The 19,610-nt window shown below is 37.7% G+C and overlaps 1 protein-coding gene across 3 annotated transcripts in view; it reads right to left on the bottom strand.

The window, feature by feature from the left end:
• The window catches only part of COBL (cordon-bleu WH2 repeat protein), a 1,839,636-nt gene that overhangs the window by 172,780 nt on the left and 1,647,246 nt on the right, over positions 1-19,610 (bottom strand). For all 3 annotated transcript variants that reach the window (XM_044064790.1, XM_044064791.1, XM_044064793.1), the window contains one exon: positions 574-683. In XM_044064790.1, coding sequence (XP_043920725.1) covers positions 574-683 — 110 coding nt within the window. The remainder of the gene's footprint in view (positions 1-573; positions 684-19,610) is intronic.

Raw genomic sequence — 19,610 nt, 5'->3', positions numbered from 1 at the left:
AATACTTGATTAGTACAAACACCATGCCAAAAAATTAAAAGAAGTATTTTTACATTTAAAAGAAATGACACATTTAGAATAACTGCACATAAAAACAATCAGAAAGCAAGTTGTTTTCCTTTTCTTTTTTTGGGAGTTGTATACTGGGTCATTGTGGTGCTGGTCAGATAGGGGATATTTAGCTGCAAAAATATGTTAGCATAGCGTTTTAAGTAGTTAGTCTACAACTAGAGAATCGCTTCATTTGTTGATATCTTTTTGGATTTCTAAGAACCAGAAAAGTAAACTTATTTTGTGTACTTCTTTTTGTTGTGCATATTTACCTCTTCATTTCCCCACTGAATAAGTGTGACACATAGAAGATAACAGTTGAGAAGCTTAGTGATCTAGTATAATTGCTTTCTTGCTTGTGCCTATGACTTTCAGACTGTTAAATCTGGTTAAACTTCACTCCACCTGGCACATGACTTGCTATGCTCTTAAACACTTCATATTCATTTTACATGACTCTGACTAGCATAGCAACGAATATGCTCTAAATTTAAATGGAATAACTGAATTATATTATCCTACCTTCTAAATCTGCATCCAGATCTGGCAGTGTCTGATGAAACTGAGCTGTGATGAACTGGTCACAATCCTCTCTCCTTTTTTCATTTCTATGGTCCTCTTCATGTTGTGCCCTGAAAGATTATCAGAAGATATCAATGGTAAAATAGGCTCACCAAATGTCATACCTTCATGGAAAGCATGGAAACAACATCAAAAATAGAGATCACTTACATTAAAACATGGTTTTCATTACAAGAAGATTAATAGACACAGGTCTGGCCTTGGCAATTGTGGGGCACATTTTAGACCTGTTTTGAAGAGCCCCTACAGCTGCCCTCTTCCCACCAAATGCTACACATTTCCTAAACTCCTTCCACATACTGGCCTTTTGCACTTAAGATAAAATCAAATTAGATATTAGACATATATGCCATTATTGTGCATTAATATATGTATATCCACACACATATATATATATATATATATATATATATATATATATATATATGTATGCACACATACATACGCACACGTGTATGTGTGTGTAACTGAAGCAGACTATTTCACACACACCAACCAGACAGACCATTCTACTCTGAAGTAAGCTCATTTGAAACAAGAAACCTGCAAAAATCTTCTGACACCTCCTAGTCTTATATTCTTGTCTAGCATGCCAATGCCCTCTGATGCTAGGAAGTGCAGGACAAAAGAGTCAGTGTGGATGGGCTTGCTAAATCTGTGGAGCACACCTCTCAACTGACCAGATTTTTGCAGAATGTCCAGATATTTGCCTCAGACTTCTGGTCTGTTCCTCATAAAATGTTTGGTTTTCTGGCAAATGACTGTGATGATCTGAAGAAATAACTAAATAATGACATACATTTGAGTTTCAGACTTCATACCCTTTAGAAAATGCATTTTAACACAATTCATGTTATTCTAGCTACTTTCTAAGTTTATATGAACAATATTTAAAATATGTCCCTATTTTTGGGCCTTTGTCTCCCCATCATGTCTGGCTTTGTCCAGATTTCTTGTGTTAAGAAGAGGTGTGGTGGGGATATTGGGGGGAGGTTCAAATACAGCATGAACATTTTCTAAGCTCAACTATACATTCTGATTTCATATTACACCTTCTTTCCTTCATGAGTTTCCAGTCTCCTCCTGCATCTGCTATGAAGTCCCGATCACTTACCCAGATAATATTTGTATCATGTTATGGCATGTGTGCTTCTACAAAAACCTCATAAAACAGTTGAACATCCTTAGCATGTTCTAAAACCAGAGCTGAATCATGGTCACATGAGGACTTAGGCAGAGTAATGGATCAGGGCCCCCTCTCCCCCCACCACAACTATTCTAGTGCCTCATTACTTGGCTGTCTCTCCTCAGTTATCACAAACACTGTTCAGACCTGTCACTGCATAGTATTTTCCTCTTTAGTTTTACAGTGATGACAGAGATTTGATTTAACACCTTTATTTAAAATTTTATAGCACATCCGTGGTGGTGCAGCAGTAGCGTTGTTGCCTCACAGCAAGAGATTCTCCCGTTCAATTCTCGGCTGGAGTGCGGGGAGTGCCTTCTGTGTGGAGTCTGCATGTCCTCCCCGCGGTTGGGTGGGAATTCGAAAGACATGCGTAAATGGGCATGCCTTAGTTGAAGGTTGAATGTCGAGCTGACACCTCGGCGTTCGTGAAAATCTACTGCCAATCATTAGCTTACCGGAGTTCCGCTGTGGCGACCCCTAACCGGGAAAAGCCGAAAGACAAACAACAACATTTTAAATTTTATAGCACAAACACTGATTGCCGCTTGATAAACACAGGAAAACAGTCTCACATTCTCTTGAAACTCACATTCATTAAAAATGGATCTGGCCATTGGTATATTTATATCCACAGACATCGCCCAAACTACCAATTATAGTGACATTGTTAACTGCATCCTTCTCAGATGCTTGTGCCAATAAATAAATAAACAAATAAATAAATAAATAAAGACAATAATAATGACCAAAGTCACATATTTCAAATGTGTTTCACATAAACACACAGTAATCAAAGTAGTCCCACTTAATTCATACAAGCACATTCATGTAACACTAGTTATGCAAAGCCAGATTAAAGATGGTTTCAAATGACCAGATGATACAATTGGGTCTGTAATGATATGGTACGAGAGATATCGAGATCTCCCCTCAAAAGTCTATAAGACAGTGAATAAATGGATTCTTCCCAGCCTATCATAGCATCTCAAAGACTTTAGGCCTCTCATTTTTTAGTTAAGAACCTTTGCATTCTTTCTAATTGTTTTGACATGTTTAATGAGATACATCCCAAAGGGGTCGTTGTACTCAACATTTGGCCTTATCAATTCTGAGTATAAGGCAGTAATTGACTATTTAGACCTTGATGATATTCCTTTGGCAATTAGCTGGGCTAAATAAAAGGTTTTCCTTACAATTGTTGTCACCTGGTGGCCAAAACAGAAGGACCTATCAACCCAAGTACCTAGGTCCCTAACTAAATTTTCATTTTGTAGAGCTATACTGTTTACTTAATATGATGATGGGAGAGTTTGTCTACTAAAAGTGATGAAGATATACTTCTCAGCATTTAGACAGAGTGCATTTGTGGTACACCAAGACTGTACTAGGCAGAGTTTATTCTGGAGGTGTTGGGTGTCTTAGGGTGACTTAAAACCCCCAGTTTGTGATTATGTGCACACCTTCTCAGCCAGAGGTCTTGGATCTCTGCTTACTCTTTGAGGTAAATGCCAAAAGGGAGAGGTCCCAGAACTAAGACCTGAGAGGCACTGTTATTTCAAACTTTCAGATGAGGCAAGTGCAACCTGCACTGCATTGGCTCACTCTTTCACCCAATTTTCTATCAATTTTACCACATATGGGTTGATTTTTAAAGCATTTAGCTTTTATAAGGAGCCAGCATGGGGAATGGTATCAAAGGCCTTGGCCAGGTCAAGATTCATTATGTGCATTGCAAGGTCACAGTATACACTCTGCGTAATCCCCTTGAAGAAATGTACTGTATTAAATAGACAGTATCTTCCTTTCATCACAGTTTAGGAGGTCAGTTATAATAAATTCAATGGCTTTGCAGGTAATGCTTGTAAGGCCTAAAGGCCTGTAATTACACAGGTCAGTTATTAGGCCACCATTATGGAGGGGCATCATCACTGCTGTGTACCACTCATCAGGGAAAAAAACAGGAGCAAAAGATAAGTTAAATAATTTAAAGTGTGTGCCAGCAATGGAACATTTAACACTATTAATTAAGCAGTCAGGTATATCAATTGTATTTTTGGTCTTGATTAGCACTTTCAGTAAATGATTTTAGAGAAAACTGAAGTAGTAAAGGATTAAGATATTTGGCCCTTTGAAGAGGAGAAGTCTCAAGGGTGAAGTTGGCAGTAAATTTGTTCGCAAGGATATTGGCAGTGTGAGTTGACTCAGAATTTGGGGCCCCATTATGAATAAGTCATGAGCAAAATAGGGTATTTTTTTCTAACATACCTAAAGAAACCTAAATAAATATTTATAATTACCTTTGGTTTCAGAGAACAGTCTCAGTTCATGGACTCCATTAGTCAATGTGAAAGTGATTTTTATTTTTTTTTGTAATTCTTTTGATATTATCCTTGAGAATTTGAGTTTTGGATCTACTAAATAATTTAAGGAGTTACTGACTTTTGTTCTCTACTTTAGTCATGGTGGTGGACACCACAGTGGTTTGTTTTTAAAATTTTCACGATATTTGGAGCTAGTAGGGACTGCATATACTCTGCATTTTTTTAAATGGTTGTAGAACTCCTTAGTGAAGCTTACTGATGTATTGAGGTCTGGGGAGGTGCAGTCATACATTTGGGTCAGGGTGGCATGTTTACAGTCCTTAAATTCAGTCAGGTCTGGCAAAGAAAATAAGGGACTCAGAAATTCAAGGATATTATTGCTATGGTAATTAAGAAAAGTTGGCTTTATTTGCACATGATTATATCTTGTACCTGATAAAACCAGAAAAAGACATTTCAGTGCTGTGGAACATTCTGAGACAGTTTCAAGTCTTTTCGGGATACACAATTAATGAAGATAAAACAAAGGCAATAGCTGTAAACTCTGCATCCGCACATGAAGTGGTTCAGCAATACACATATTTTTGGGGACATGATAAAATGAAGAACTTAGGAGTATGGGATAAAAAGGATTCTGTTATGACAGCTAAGGATATGTGGAAAGAGACTAAATAAAATAGAATACAAAAGATGAGAAGAACCTCTGTTTTATGGCTATAAAGAGCAAAACACAAACAGTGAAAATGCTTTTCATAGGTTCATACTAGGCTATCTGACCTAGGGCATTTATAAGCCTAGCCAGAATGTGTTTGGCTTTTGCCACCCATTTTAACTTTATTTTGCTATGCCCTTTTTCGAGGTTAGTATACTGTGCCTCTGTCTAACAGTGACACAGAAGTGATACCCGGGGTAAACCTACGATCTCCCATCCACTCAACAAGATTCCTCTTGAAGAGAGTCAATGAGGGACTCTGCCTAACCTGGACTGGGATTTTATTCCAGAGTGAAGGGAGCCTCTGGGTTATGAATCTGTCCCTCCAGCATGTCCTATTTATCTCAGTGCTGAGGTTCAAGTCTCTCGAGCGCGTAGCTCGATGGGATTTGGATTTTCTGAGGTGCAGCATGTCCATTAATTCCGGGTTGGACATGGCTTTATACGTCAGGCACAGATCGCCTCTGAACAGGTGGTATGCCACTGAGTAGAGCTGGAGTTTCTTTAACCGGGCAGCATATGGCATCTGTTTGAGCCCTTTGATCCTCTTGGTGAGGTACTTTAATGGTCTTTCCAGTTGCTGCAGGTGTCTGGTAAGGTACATCCCAAAAGGGGCATTGTACTCAATTATGGGCCTGATGAGGGATGAGTAAAGAGGCACGATGACCTCCCCTGATCTAGATGTGAATCCCTTCATGATTAGGTGGGCTATATAAAATGTTTTTCTAACCACTTTGGCCACGTGGTTATCAAATAAGAGATTGCTATCAACTTGGGTCCCCAGGGCCCTAATTACTTCTTCTGCACCTAATGGATTACCACCTATGTGGTAATTTGTGGGCACTTTGTTTTTGCCAAAGGGGATGACTAAACACTTTTTGGCATTTAGCTTGAGGCCATGGCTCTGGCACCAGTTGTCTGTTTCTATGAGGCCCTTTTGGAGGATGCTTGTGCCGACTGGAGAGTCGATTATGGCGCCCAGTTTGCAGTCATCTGCGAACTTGGTCAGCCACAGTCCTTCCGTGTTGGCCTGTACCTCCGAGAAATATATACCGAACAAGAGAGGTCCCAGGACTGAGCCTTGTGGGACACCACTTGTAACTGGTTTGGAGTCTGACACGGCTCCAGCAATTCTAACCATGTGGGTTCTGTCCTTGAGCCAGTTTGCAATCCATCTAGTGACATAGGGGTTTATATTTAAGCTGATAAGCTTATCTATAATGCCCGAGTGGGGTATTGTATCAAAGGCTTTTGCGAGGTCCAGGTAGGCTGTGTGGATCACCTTCCCCTCGTCAATGGCCTTGGTGACTGTTTCAAAGAAATCAACCAGGTTTAAGAGGCAGGATCTGCCCTTAACAAAGCTAAACTGGGTAGGATCCAGTGTCTGTAGGTCCCCAATATCTTTATTTATGAGGTTCATGATGATCCTTTCCATAGCTTTGCAGACCAAGCTAGTCAGGCTTATGGGGCGAAAGTTTCCAGGATCCGTTGAGGCACCACCTTTATGGAGAGGGACCACTGTTGCTGTACGCCACTCTTTGGGCACATATCCTGTAGTAAGGCTGAGATTGAACAGTAGTTTTATGCTTGGGTTTAGCTCTTCTTGGAGTTCATGTAGGACGCAGCCCGGGACACCGTCTGGTCCCATTGATGCTGTGTTTTTTGCTTTGGAGAGGGTGGCTCTTACCTGAGCATCTGAGATGTCAGGGGGGCAGCACTCTGCTGGGATAAATATTTGCCCTTTTGGTGGGGAGGAGGGGGGAGAAATTTGCGCTGAACCTGTCAGCTAGGATGTTGGCAATGTCTGTGGGTTCGGTGTATTTTTTGTCATTTTGGACTAATTCTGAGCATATCTGGGAATTACCACCCAGGTTCCTAACATAACTAAAGAAAGCCTTGTGATTATCCTTAGTGTCCTGTGCAATTTTTCTCTCGAAGCTGGCCTTAGACAATTTTATGAGTGCCCATAGTTTTTGCTAATACTGATCAGTGATGCCTTCCCTTTTTGGGATTTTGCTCTATCATTTAGTAGCTTCCTCCTTCTATTGTATAGTTTGTTTATGGCTGGGGTCCACCAGACAGGACGTCTGTCTTTGGAGGATTGGGTCTTGGTTTTATTTGGGATCGCATGATCCATGCATTCCTGAAGGTGTTCATAGAATGCGTTTATAAAGGATTCTGCGGTCTGGGCCGTATTTTCCACAGGCCCGGGGGCTTTGAAGTATTCCACCTCAGTTTTGAGGAGTGTGAAATTTGCTTTAGAGAAGTTTTTCACTGTGGTTTCTGGGCAGGGGGTGGGGGTCGGGATGTGAATATCCAGTGAGATTAGTTTATGGTCTTATCTTACCAGTGAGGGATACACTTCTGGTCTGGAGCATAGCGTCCCCATGTTGGTGATGATCAGGTCCAGTATGTTTTCCCCTCTTGTGGTAGTGGTAACAAGTTGTTCCATAGCATCTGAGTTTATAAATTCTAGGAACCTTTGGGCTAGGGTGTTGCAGCTAGAGTAATGTTCCCAGTCTATGTTTGGGTAGTTGAAGTCGCCCAATATATTGGTGTTTGGAGAGACCTTCATATTTTCCAGTGTTCTCAGGAAGGCCGAGTGGGGTTCCTGGGTTTGGGAGGGTGGTCTGTAGCAGGCTATAAACTGGAAGGCAGTTTTACCCACTGTTAGTTGCACATGGATAGTCTCTGATGCTTCGTGCTTTGCCACCAACCTGGAGGTGTGGGTATCTTTGATGAATATCGATACTCCCCCCCTTTTAGTTCCTTTAATTTTATACACAGGTCAAGCATATTTTTATCATTATTTTGTGGACAGCAATTAACAAAGAGTTGCAGGATTTTATCTGGGAGGGAAAGAGGGCAAGAGTCAGGTGGGATAAGTTGATCTTTCCAATAGAACAAGGTAGTTTGGGATTTTTGCCAATAGCGATGATGGCAATTAGAGGTACACAGAATAGGCAAGAGTGAGCTGGAATTTACTGGAGAAAACTGGCGAAGGAACAAAGGTATTTGGTTGCAAACAATTAGAGAGGAAACAGTAACAGAATGGGAAGAGACCAGGAATGCATTTGAACTGCAGGCTAGAAACTGACTTCCCCATCAAGGATTGATATCAGAGTATAGGCAAAGTGAAAGGAATAGGGGGATCCTAAGTGAAAGACCAGCACTGGTAGTTTTTTAGTAAAATCTAGAATGGAAGTTGCTGTTAAAATGATAACTACAGGGAACAATCAGAGGAGGTTAGAAAGGAATGGAAGTAAAGACTGAATAAGCAATTCGCAAAGAAACAATGGGAGGATATATGTATGGCTCCCAAATATACAACAAAATCTAGAAGATTTAAGATTTTTGCATGGAAGTGTTTGCATGGCTATTTTTATACCTCAAGCAGACTCCAAAGATTTTTTTCCTCAAGTAGATTGCAAATGTTGGAGGTGTGATAGGGATGAAAGAGGTAAAATAGTTTTTAGGAGTGTAATGAATTGGTAGACTTTATAAATTTCCTGCAGACTACTCTGTCAGAAATACTGGATTAGCAAATTGCTGTAACTAAGAAAATGTTTTTTGATCTGTGATACAGAATCAGAATTACCTATTTACAGTAAAGCATTGATGAGTTTAATTCTGGAGGCTGCCAAAAAAAGCAGTTACTAGAAAATGGAAATCAAACTGTAAACCAAGTATACTAGAAGTAGTGAATTTAGTAAAAGAGATAAAAGAACTGGAAGTGTGATCTTTAGAAAAGGGTAGGAGAAAACTACATAGAGAAAATCGGAAATGTGGGAGCAATACATGTAGCATAATGTTTGTTTTGGAGGATGAATAAGGTTTAAGGGAAGGCAGGAATTGAATGAACTATGTAATGGTCAATTGACAATGACTGTATAGAAGATTATATGTGATGTATAATGTTTGCAAACATGTCAATATGGTTTGGTTTCAATTATATAAATGTAGGATTACCTATGTCATAAGTGATAATTCAGTAAAGATGTTTTTTTGTTTAAAAAAAACTCAATTTAGTATTAGTTGCTCCACTATTTCATGGCCACCATGGTATTAACCATCCTATTCTCAATCAAGATATGAACAAGTACAATCTTCATACTCATACAATCTGTACTACATACCTTTGGTTCCTTCCTAATTCATCAAGTGTCTCCTGCAGAGTTATGTTCCCCTGTGCATTCTTTTTCCCACCTAGGTAATTTATCTCTACAACAACATTGATATCCAGCTTTCTTTCTGTTGCAGCTGATTCTATTGTTCTGAGAACCGAGTTATTTTCCATCCCTGTCATGACACAAGAATATATATTTCTGCTCTATTCTCTTCCACATACTGCCCTATATCCTAAAACAACTACCTTCATAGAAAATTCTTCATTGCCAACTTCTATCAGCTTCTTGGAAATCTCCTAGGAATCAGCTTTCAGTAACTTACTTATTCTATTCTAATGGTGTGGGGTTAAGAGGACCCTTCTATGCTAGGGCAGTATACAAAACAAGAAGAGGTCCATCTGAAAGAATGTGCCTGTTTTCCACATATCTCATGCCTCTAAGATTTGCAGTTGTTTATTTGTTAATGTTGGTACACTCATTTGTAGTGGTGGTGACTTTATAGTTCATTGTTGGAAAGGCAGTTCTTAAAATAATTTATTTACTGCTTATTTTGACCACATTAGTTTGGCTAGGCAGAATCTTCTTTTTGGCAGAGACCCGAGGAAAGTGCTTCAGACATAGAAGTATTAACAATTATTGCACAGGTACATAGCTAATAAAAAGCAGGCTAGGATCAGTACACAAACATTAAAATAATAATCACACGTCTACATGTCACGTATAATATACACAAGCATCTATAAATAAACAGTTTTATAAACAGGAGTAACTTTCTAGAGCAAGGATCTATATAAAAAATACAGCAATGCTTATTTACCATACAGTACTAATCAGGTAAAACATATATTAACTAGCTTGCTTTGCTGTGGCATTATTTCCTCTTTTAGTCCACTGAAAGATGCATATAAGTCAGTATCACATCCCTTTAAATGTTTCCCTGAAAAATACCTCTCCACAATAACGGCATGGTATCTGTCACATCTCTTGCTTCGGGTTGTGTTGAGTCAGCTCTATTGCAATCTTTTTACCATATTTAGAGCCAACAAAACAAGTTGTGAAGTTTTTACTGCCATTAAGCTTCTAATCACTAAGGGAGTAAAAGAGTGATTTTTAAGTAACTTCAGAAAGACTGCATTTATCCTTAGACAAAACAGTCTTGTAATCTTAAGGCCTTCCTCTTCAAATGTAGACCAAGCTCTGGTTGGAATTTGAAAGCTAAGTGAGAAAGGAGGAAAGTATTTTACAGATCTCAAAAACAAAATCAGCCATAATAAAAACATAGAATTATCCTTGCTCCATTCTACAAGAAACATATGTGATTTGGAAAAAAAGACTCTTGTGGTATTAACTTGTAAATGAAAATCGTTTTCAGTTCATTTTAACCACCTCAAAAAATTAATAGGCAGTGTCCAAAATTTAAAACTAGTTTAGGTTGCTAACAGATCCTATTATGTATTCATAACAGCAGGAAACAACGAAGGTACGTGTTCTGCTTGTTTGGGGATGGGGTAGTGTAAGCAGGTACCATTTTATTAATTTAAAATTCTTAATTTTTTTCTCTGACAATTATTGTGGAGGACTGAAGCACAAAGCTGTTAATGAATTGTTTCTTGTGGTCAAAGGTACCAGGTTTGATTCCTCCCACCTCCGTTTTCCTTATGTGTGACTATGAGTAGATCACCTGATTAGACAGTACTATTCCCACATCACCGAAGAAAATGGAGAACGGTATCCTTTTAACTTGCATGGTTTACAAATCTGTAAAATAAAAAAAATCCTCATTCTCTGCTCACAGAAAAAAAAAATTAAACTTCGCTCCTGGTTTTGAAAAAATAAAATAAAATGGAAAGAAAATGTACAGATACTGTCTTGTAAATTTAAAATCTTTACATATCTTTTTTTAGATCTCTGTTGTCACTTCATCAATATGCTTTGCATTGACACAGTGTGTGAAATTTAACAGATCAAGTGAACAAGCAAACAAACAGAAAAACAAAACATGTATGTATACATAACGTAGATACATACATACATACATACAGAAAATTCCCCAGTAGGACATTCAAAAACAGGATACATATGGGTGTTCCCTTAAAGTCCAAACACAATAACTTCAATCCTTGAAACATCAAAAATGTTATGGGCATATCAAGGGAATGTATGCTAATTCCTAAAATGTGGTATCATGGAGTATTTTTCCATACTGCAAAGTATAGTGATTATTGAAAAATAAAAATATCTAAGTAGTAGGGGTATTGGGGGGGGGGCTGCAGAGGGCACAAAGCTCCCCCGAAAAAAAAACACCTTACAGTCAGTGTAATCATTTAGTCCTATTTCTGAAGTGTTGGGAATTAGAGCATCAAGTACTTCAGATCTTACACTTCTAACAAGGAGAGTCCCCCATCTCTCTCTCTCTCTCTCTCTCTCTCACAAGACTAAAGTGCTTGGCTGCATGAAACTGAACAGCAGCAGCCAAGTACAAAAAAATGAAACATACAAAGTGGCTGCTGTATAGACTACGCAATTAGAATACATGCAAAAACAAATAATTTTGGAAGGGTACAAGCCCCCTATACCCCCTCATATAGAGTGTCACCCTCCTCTACTTTAATATTCTCACTCCAAGATAGTTGCATTTTGAATAAAGGGCAACAAGTAAAATATTAAATGTTCACACCCATTGTAAGGCTGTAATCTTAGAGAAGCTATAAAAAAATTTGCTGCTATTTGGAGTAAGCAAATAGGAACGAACACTAGAAATCTTAAAAAAATACAGCTTGAGCAAATGTAACTAAGTCACTCAAATATCAAGCAAATGTCTGACAATCTATTTGTATACATATATGTATATGTATATAAACTAAGGTAGATAGATTGAATGAGAATGGTCTAGTGTGTGATTCTTACAGAACAAGTTTTGTGATGAGTGGCAAAGCCATGATTTACAGACAATCCCAAACCTGCAGTACATATATTTTATGTATCATACAAACCACACTACCGCATTTTCCATTTTTTGTGTGATTTTGTTAGAACAGTACCCTCTGTTAATGTCAGAGGAATACCTCTGTTGCCCAAGTTCCTGCTGAATATCTCTTTAGGCAAAATGTACAGATATTATGAATGAAGACCCTGTGAACAGGTTTTCATCTAGAGTTGTTGAGGCAAATAGTTTAGTGAGGTTCATGTTGGGATTTGCGAAATTGTTTAGTTTTGTCTTAATTTGTTTATTTTAGTTAATTTTACATGGTAGGAAGTGGGTCGAGTTTCCCAGTAATGCCATTTTTGGGCTGGCTTACTGTGGTTAATGTTTTTTAAAAGCATATTTTACTCTTACTTGTTATTTATTTATTTATTTTCATTCTAGTAACAGCAGGGATGCAAATTTCCACAATTCATTAGAGCCAGGGCAGTCATGCAAATAGCATCTGGAGGAAGCGGGCTTTTGGATCATTAACAGACCCCCCTGGTGTTAGGCTTCAACAGTCAAAGTACAAGAGAATGCACTTGGAAGAGATAAGGGGCAGCGTGTCCCTATGGTGAAGTGGATATGTCCCCCCTGGCCATTGGGTGAAGATTACGATTACAGAAAAAAATGCCCCCCAAAACACCTTCAGTTGCTGAGATGCCTGCAAGGCCACAACAAACCTTTAGATCTGCTTGTATGATTGCTCCCCTGCATTGATCCTCCTGTACTGTACTGGGGTACTGTATTTCATACACAGGAAGGAACAGCTGATTCTAATTGGGGATAGCTTGGTGGTTAGCAGGTAAGGTGTCAGAAAGGAATATGCCTTTCTCAAAGAGCTTTATCAGAGGTCTAGGCAATTTCCAATAGTCAGGCGGCTGTGGGAGTCTGAAATACACTGGAAGGAATATAACACTCCTCCAATCTTAGAATAAAACAGAAAACAAACATTCTAATGTAGTACAGTGCAAACATTAAAAACAGCACTTACAACTATGGGTAACATTAACAGTTAAAATCTGTGGGTACTGCAGATTAATCTCTGGTCACACATCTCTTGGTTACCAGCTTTGTACAACAGCATATATCCTAATGACAAACTCACAACAGCCTTATGCTAAGAATTAAAAATAAGAGACCAAGGTATGCACCTTTTTCAGGGAAAATATTCTTATATCTGTATGAGTCACAGAAAAATATTCTTGTTTTACCATGCAGCCCTTGAATAAACAAAACAGAATGCAAGGTTGACCCTGTGTATTGAATGTATGCAATCACGGCACCAGAGATTTTTATGGTCTTTCTGATTCAGAGATTTAATGGTAGGGTTGGGGTTTGAGAGTGGTGAGAATAAAAGGAAATTATGGTAATACTAATTACCACTGTAAAATACTACTGCAACAGTTTTGGACAGATTTTGTATGCTGGCTGCAGAGGGAAATCTACATCTGATAATTACCATCTGAAACAGATATCGTGCATAGCAAATTAATGCTATTTATTTAATTGTTGCTTACATCGTTTTTATAAATCATTTTCAACCCCTGTGCTTATTGCATTATTGTAAATGTTTTATTTTACCTTGTAGATGGTCATGTTTTTTGTTTTGAAAACATCTGTAAATTATATTGTTCACATTTAACACAGAAATACGGCATTTTACTCAAATGTAGTTGTTAACAGCTTTAAAATGAGAGAGAACTGTAAAAAAGCACATCTGGCAGACAAATCAAATAGGATTTGTGAAATATCTATATATTGCCATACTGGACAAAAAGATGTTTGCTTTTCACAAGTGCACAGAAACAGCATCAGTGTACGGACAACTGTTGGATATAGTTAAGCACTGTAAGATATCAACAAACTGAGAAGGTAAGCGGTGAGTGAGTGAGTGTGTGTGTGTGTGTGTGTGTGTGTGTGTGTGTGTGTGTGTGTGTGTGTGTGTGTGTGTGTGTGAGTGCGCACATATGTTTGTGTGTGCACATGCATATGGATAAACAATCAAGGAACTTGGCATTGCTAGATGGTTAGATGGTGCTTTAAATGAAAGACATATACATCCTCATTAAACATGTTTATCTTCTGTATTAATACATTTTAAATACATTAAAATGAAGTCCTTGGTTTTCAACAGAAAAATACCAGTCAGCTGGTTTGTAACTTTATGTTATATACTACTTCGTAGATTAACAGCTGCTAAAATAAAATTGCAGTCTATATAGAAGTTTATAGTGATTATTAATATAGCTTAGAATTTATGTTAGGAAGTAACAAAGGCTGTAGTTTCTTTTGAAAGAACATATTGGGAATATGAAGTGCTATTGCCAGTTGTGGTTTGGTGGCATTCCAAAAAAAGGCAGCTGATTCTGTTATCATGTTTAACATGCTAAACAAATATAACTTAGGGTATTTTCTTACACACCTGCTGACAAAAGAAAGAGAACACGATAACCCTTGAGCAATTACCTGTAATTCAAAGTGCTTAACCCAAAATGTTTAGGTTTACAATAAAGAATGAAAGCCTAATATAATATTCAGAGCAGACCTTGATTCTTGTTAATACTGCTTAGGTGTACCACGTTTTCTATGCTACAGTCAAACCTTGTGGTGCAAACAAGAGGTGAAGAGGAGAAAACTGCTCACACAATGATTCTGATCACATTCATACATAGGGCAAGTGGCACTGACTTCACTGTAATAAGTACTGCCTCTTATCATCCTCAAAATTCAGAAAAGCTACAAAAGTACATATATAATGCTGGCACAAAAGCCTTAACCCAGAAATAGAAATACAAAGAAAATTAAACAGCTTGTTCAGTAACAACTGACACTTCCACTTCTGTCTTACCAAGCAAGAAAGTGTATTAAAGTATCATCTAAACCTGTTCTCTTCATAGAAACAAAACCTCCACATGTAGGTGCATAGATTTTCAAACTCATTCTTTAGATGTAAAAGAAAAGATTTTTTCACATAAATATTTCTGATTTAAAAAATACAAGATATGTTGCTCAGTATTAAGTGCAAAAATAGTGGGTTTTAAACAAACTAGTCAAGAAATACAAAGTTCTAAACTTTATAGCCCTACAAATTATAATGTTTACATACTTTCTGTCGTCCAACTAGCATTTCTTCATCATGCCCTCACAATAAAATTCCTTTTGCATCTGGCACCCTTACATGTCTCACATTTCCTACAGTTCATATGTATAGCACCTCCAAAAGCAGGCTGTTTTAGGCATTTCTTATTGTTTCTGTAAAATGCTTATATCTTGACCTCTGTACACCAGCCCTGATTAAATTCATGTCTTCTTGTACTATTTCCACAGGAAATAAACTCACCTTCAGCAACTCTATTACCCTAAATATATTTGTAAGTAACAACTGCATCTTTTACCACTGCTATATTTATTTTTCTAGTATATCCATGACCGTACCTCTCACTTCGTCAATTTATGGCCTTTGAAACAACCACAGTACCATTAGAGTTGCCCCTACTATGGAATGCTTCCATCAAGTTAATACATTTTATGAAGTGTGAGCTTCACATCTGGGTGGAATATCAAACCTGAACTTATTTAACCTGCCAGCAACAGCTCTTTTTGTCCTACTAAATAAAATTCCTTTCGTAGCTCACTGTTGTATAAATACACTGGAGCCATTCAACATGCTAACCATGTGGAACTTTGGACAGGTATTGCCAGCACCTCCTCTCTCTCCACCTGAATTCCTTCAGTCCAGGTGCCCATTTCTGTGACATTTGTCTGTTGTCTTTAACTAGAGAGAGCATTGACCAATTATAGTACACCACGTACAGTACACTGTTAATGATACTACGCACATATTCTTAATCACAATACAGAGTACTGTTAACTGAAAAGAAAAAAAAAAGTACTTACTTAGCCAGTTATGCACATAATATGGCTTTGCTTTCTACTTTCTGTTTAAAAGCACTCATGCTTAATAACATTGCATACTTTTTAAAGAAAGGTATGTAGGCCAATTACCAAGAACACTGTCAGAAAGAATGCTTGACTTGTTCATGTATTTAAAGCAATTGTTGTGTACTACTCAGACTATACATAATTTACATGACATTGGTAAAAAGTATGAAGTCTCATTTTTTCCAAAAGGGTAAGAGAATGCAGAACTTGAAATTTTGGTTTTAATTCTACATCCTTATGACTGTGGGAAATAATTTCTTATCTGAGTACAGGCAGTTTGATAAAAGAACACAATGTAGCAAAATCCTCAAAGAAAGAACTCAGAGTGGGAGTGTAAGTCTATTAATGTTTGGCAAAAGATGAAGACAAATGGTGGAGACCTAGAATTGTTTTATTTTTATTTTTTTTTATTTATTTACTTAATTAACATGAGGGTGGGCTTATCCAAAGACCCTTTTCAGTCAAGATGACCCATGCCAGAAGTATAAAACACAAAATAGTCCAAAACACTAAATAGTCTTGATGATGCACAATCACAGGAGAAACTGAAACTTAGCAAACTGAATTAGAGAGAAAACATAACAAAACATTACTGGAACATTGAAAATACTGACGGGTGTACCTCACAAGAAGTTAGCGAACAAGGCAGCATTGGAGCAGGTACAAAGGTTGGCGCCTTATCTACAACAATGGCCTGTGGTGGCAGTATACTGAATCTACTCAGTCAAAATAACTTTTAATAGTGGGGTACCACAGAATTCATTTATTTTATTTTTTTCTCTCAGGCTTGCCTGAACATTAATCCCCTTCTGGATGCTCTTTTAACCATCTATTTCCCCCTTGCGTATATTTTAGCACCCTAAATCATCCCCTATGAGGTTTTCTCCTACAAAGGGGGGGGGGTATTTCTGATTAATCATTCAGGGTTGGGTGGGTGAAAGTAGAGTTTGTAGACTCTTATCAAAGCAAACATATGCTTTTCTGTACACACTGTGACTCCTCCCCTGTTTGGCTTGCTATGCCTTTTTATAATGCATGTGGTTACTATTGCACACACATGCTGAGAACTACTGTATAAGCATGGCTTGGTTGAGCCAGACATGCATCCCAGACCCTGAAGTTGCTGCACAGCACACATTTCTTTCATCAAAAGATGTTAATGCTGCATCACACTGGAATGTCATCCTCACCACAGGACAGGTAAAATGGCATCAGTTCACATGCAATCCCTATGGTTCCTCAAGCATCTGGGTTGCTAACTGATCCTCAGTTGTCAGGGTCACATTCTTAACTTGATTCCTCTGCTCCACGTAGTCACACAGTGTTCAATAGCAGTTTAATATTTATGACTTTAAAAGTGATACTGTACAATATCCACAAGAAAAAAAATATTACCTTTGCAGATGATAGAAAGTGCTGTTATACAGATGATATAGATGAATGTCACATCATCTCTAACAAATACTTATATCTCACTCTCCCCTCCCTTTCTCTCTGACTCCTTATCCAGTATGTGAATGTTCCACTCTGATATTTGCTTTATGAGGAGTAATAAACTCACTCACTTATAACGTTAACATGTTTCAGTGCTACATGATATTGTACTTACCGAGTTTTTCTGATGGCATACGTGTATTATTGTATATGTCACATGACTATTAATATTTGTATTAATCTATGTATTTACAGTATATTGTAATATGATGTCAGTTTTCACCTATGTAAATGTAACTTCATTGTCTTCTTATATTTGTAGAGCCTTTCTCCCTGGGCCTCCACTGAAAAGAGACAAATTTATCCAGTCAGACATTACAGGTAAGTAAATAATAAATTTAATGGGAACTTTACATGGCAGGTGGAACTTTTAAGGAAAGGGCAGCTTAAAATCAATGAAAAGATCAATACATATGAAAATAAAACAGAAATGAATGTATGTCTTTAGAGAGCAAATATTAGCACACACAGAGAGAGACAGAGACAGAGAGAGAGAGCGAGATAAAGGAACCTGGGTGGTCACAGTAGAATAAAAGATAAAAGGTAAACAAGTAATTTAAGAAAGCACCAAGATGGCCTAGTGAGATTATAAGATATACAAAGCAAGTAATCACTAGTAGCATAAAATAAGGTGTTATACCTACATGCAGGCAAATAATTTGAACCCATTTGGTGCACAATCTCCTAAATGACATAAATTAAAGATAGCACATGAAAGGGTAATGTGAATTTAGCAACGCCTACAAAAAATAAGTCATTAATCGGGAGATTAAAATGACATAAAGTCTATGCATTTGCAAAATGAAGGCAGAGAACAGACAGCAGAAATGATGAAACATCAAGGGAATCAACACACTCTTAAGAGGGCTCAGTAAAATCAGAAGAAACACTTTTTTTTTTGTCCACAGATAAAGTGGTGCTTTTTTAAAATAGTCATACTGAGGCGGCAGAGATGTCAAAATTGTGAGACTGTAGAAATGCATGAACAGACCTAAGGCAGCTCTTGACAGAGATAGAAAAACTCAAGCCATGACCTCCTAATCTCAACAAACACCCTACCCATCAGTCTTAGGTCTACATTCTTATTATTTACTTAGAGATACAAACTTCTCTTTTTAGATTTCTGTCCTTTACTTGACTTACTATAATTTCTAAAGAATGGCTATTAATCTGCCATCATTCTGTGGCACCTTTCTTTTTATTTATGTACCAATGAGAGAGCTTTCCTCAAACCTAGCCCAACAATTTGGCATACCCTAGTTTTTGAAGAGTGTAAGTACCCTGACATATCAGCTTTTACAGCCATATTAAAAGGGCATTTACTTGATTCACTGCAATGCACATGCTATACTTACTCTACCCATAATCATAGCTAGCTTCCTCAATTCAACTCCCTAAACAGTTATCTCTAGCCTCAATTCCCTTAACAGTATCTTTGTCTTATAAAGTTATATCCCATGTTCCACCACTGCTCTTTACTTGAAAAAATTATACATTTCTTGAACAGTGATCATATTTGCATATTTATGTATACGGCAAACCATCTATGGCACTATATGTTACTTTTCTGTATTTTATGCACACTTGTTTATGCAGTTCTTCTGCTTTGGATCTTGTGCATATAGCCATATAATTATACCTGTAATGCCTTTTTGACACAGACTGTGGCTCAAAGGGCCCTCAAACAATATGCACCACACATTTAAATGAAAAATAATGAAATAAAATTATCTGTACAATGTACCCAATATATATGCAAACAAGCAGATTAGAAAAGCATAAGCTGAAGTTAAACAGCAGCAGTAGGCATCTATCATGTAGGAGAACAGTCTTGATGGGCACAACAGTTCCTACATTTCAAGAGTACACTGTTTTTCAGAAAAGTGCTCTAGAACAAGACAACACAATATAACACTAGTGAGAGGAAACTCAACAAGGACATGAGAAGGTAGTTTGTCCTGGGAGGAATACATAAGTGAAAAGATCCATGGCTCTAAAATATTTCTGCAAGCCAGAAGGCAGTCACTTATATGGGGAGGTATAACAAGTTGTACAATGTACAAAACAGGGTACACCAACAAAGTTTCGTTGGGAGGGTGGCCTAATGGCTAAGGTGTTTGCCTTACAAACACAAGGTGCAGGGTTTGAGTCTCACAAAGGATAACTGGCTAGGCTTAAAATGGCTCACAAGGGCAGTTAGCTTAGTACTAATCTATGAATCTAT

The sequence above is a fragment of the Protopterus annectens genome, chromosome 3.part0, assembly GCF_019279795.1.
Source record: "Protopterus annectens isolate FY-2018-M chromosome 3.part0, PAN1.0, whole genome shotgun sequence".
NCBI lineage: Eukaryota > Metazoa > Chordata > Ceratodontiformes > Protopteridae > Protopterus > Protopterus annectens.
The sequence above is the reverse complement of the archived record's forward strand: the minus strand, read 5'-3'. Positions and strand labels throughout refer to the sequence as shown.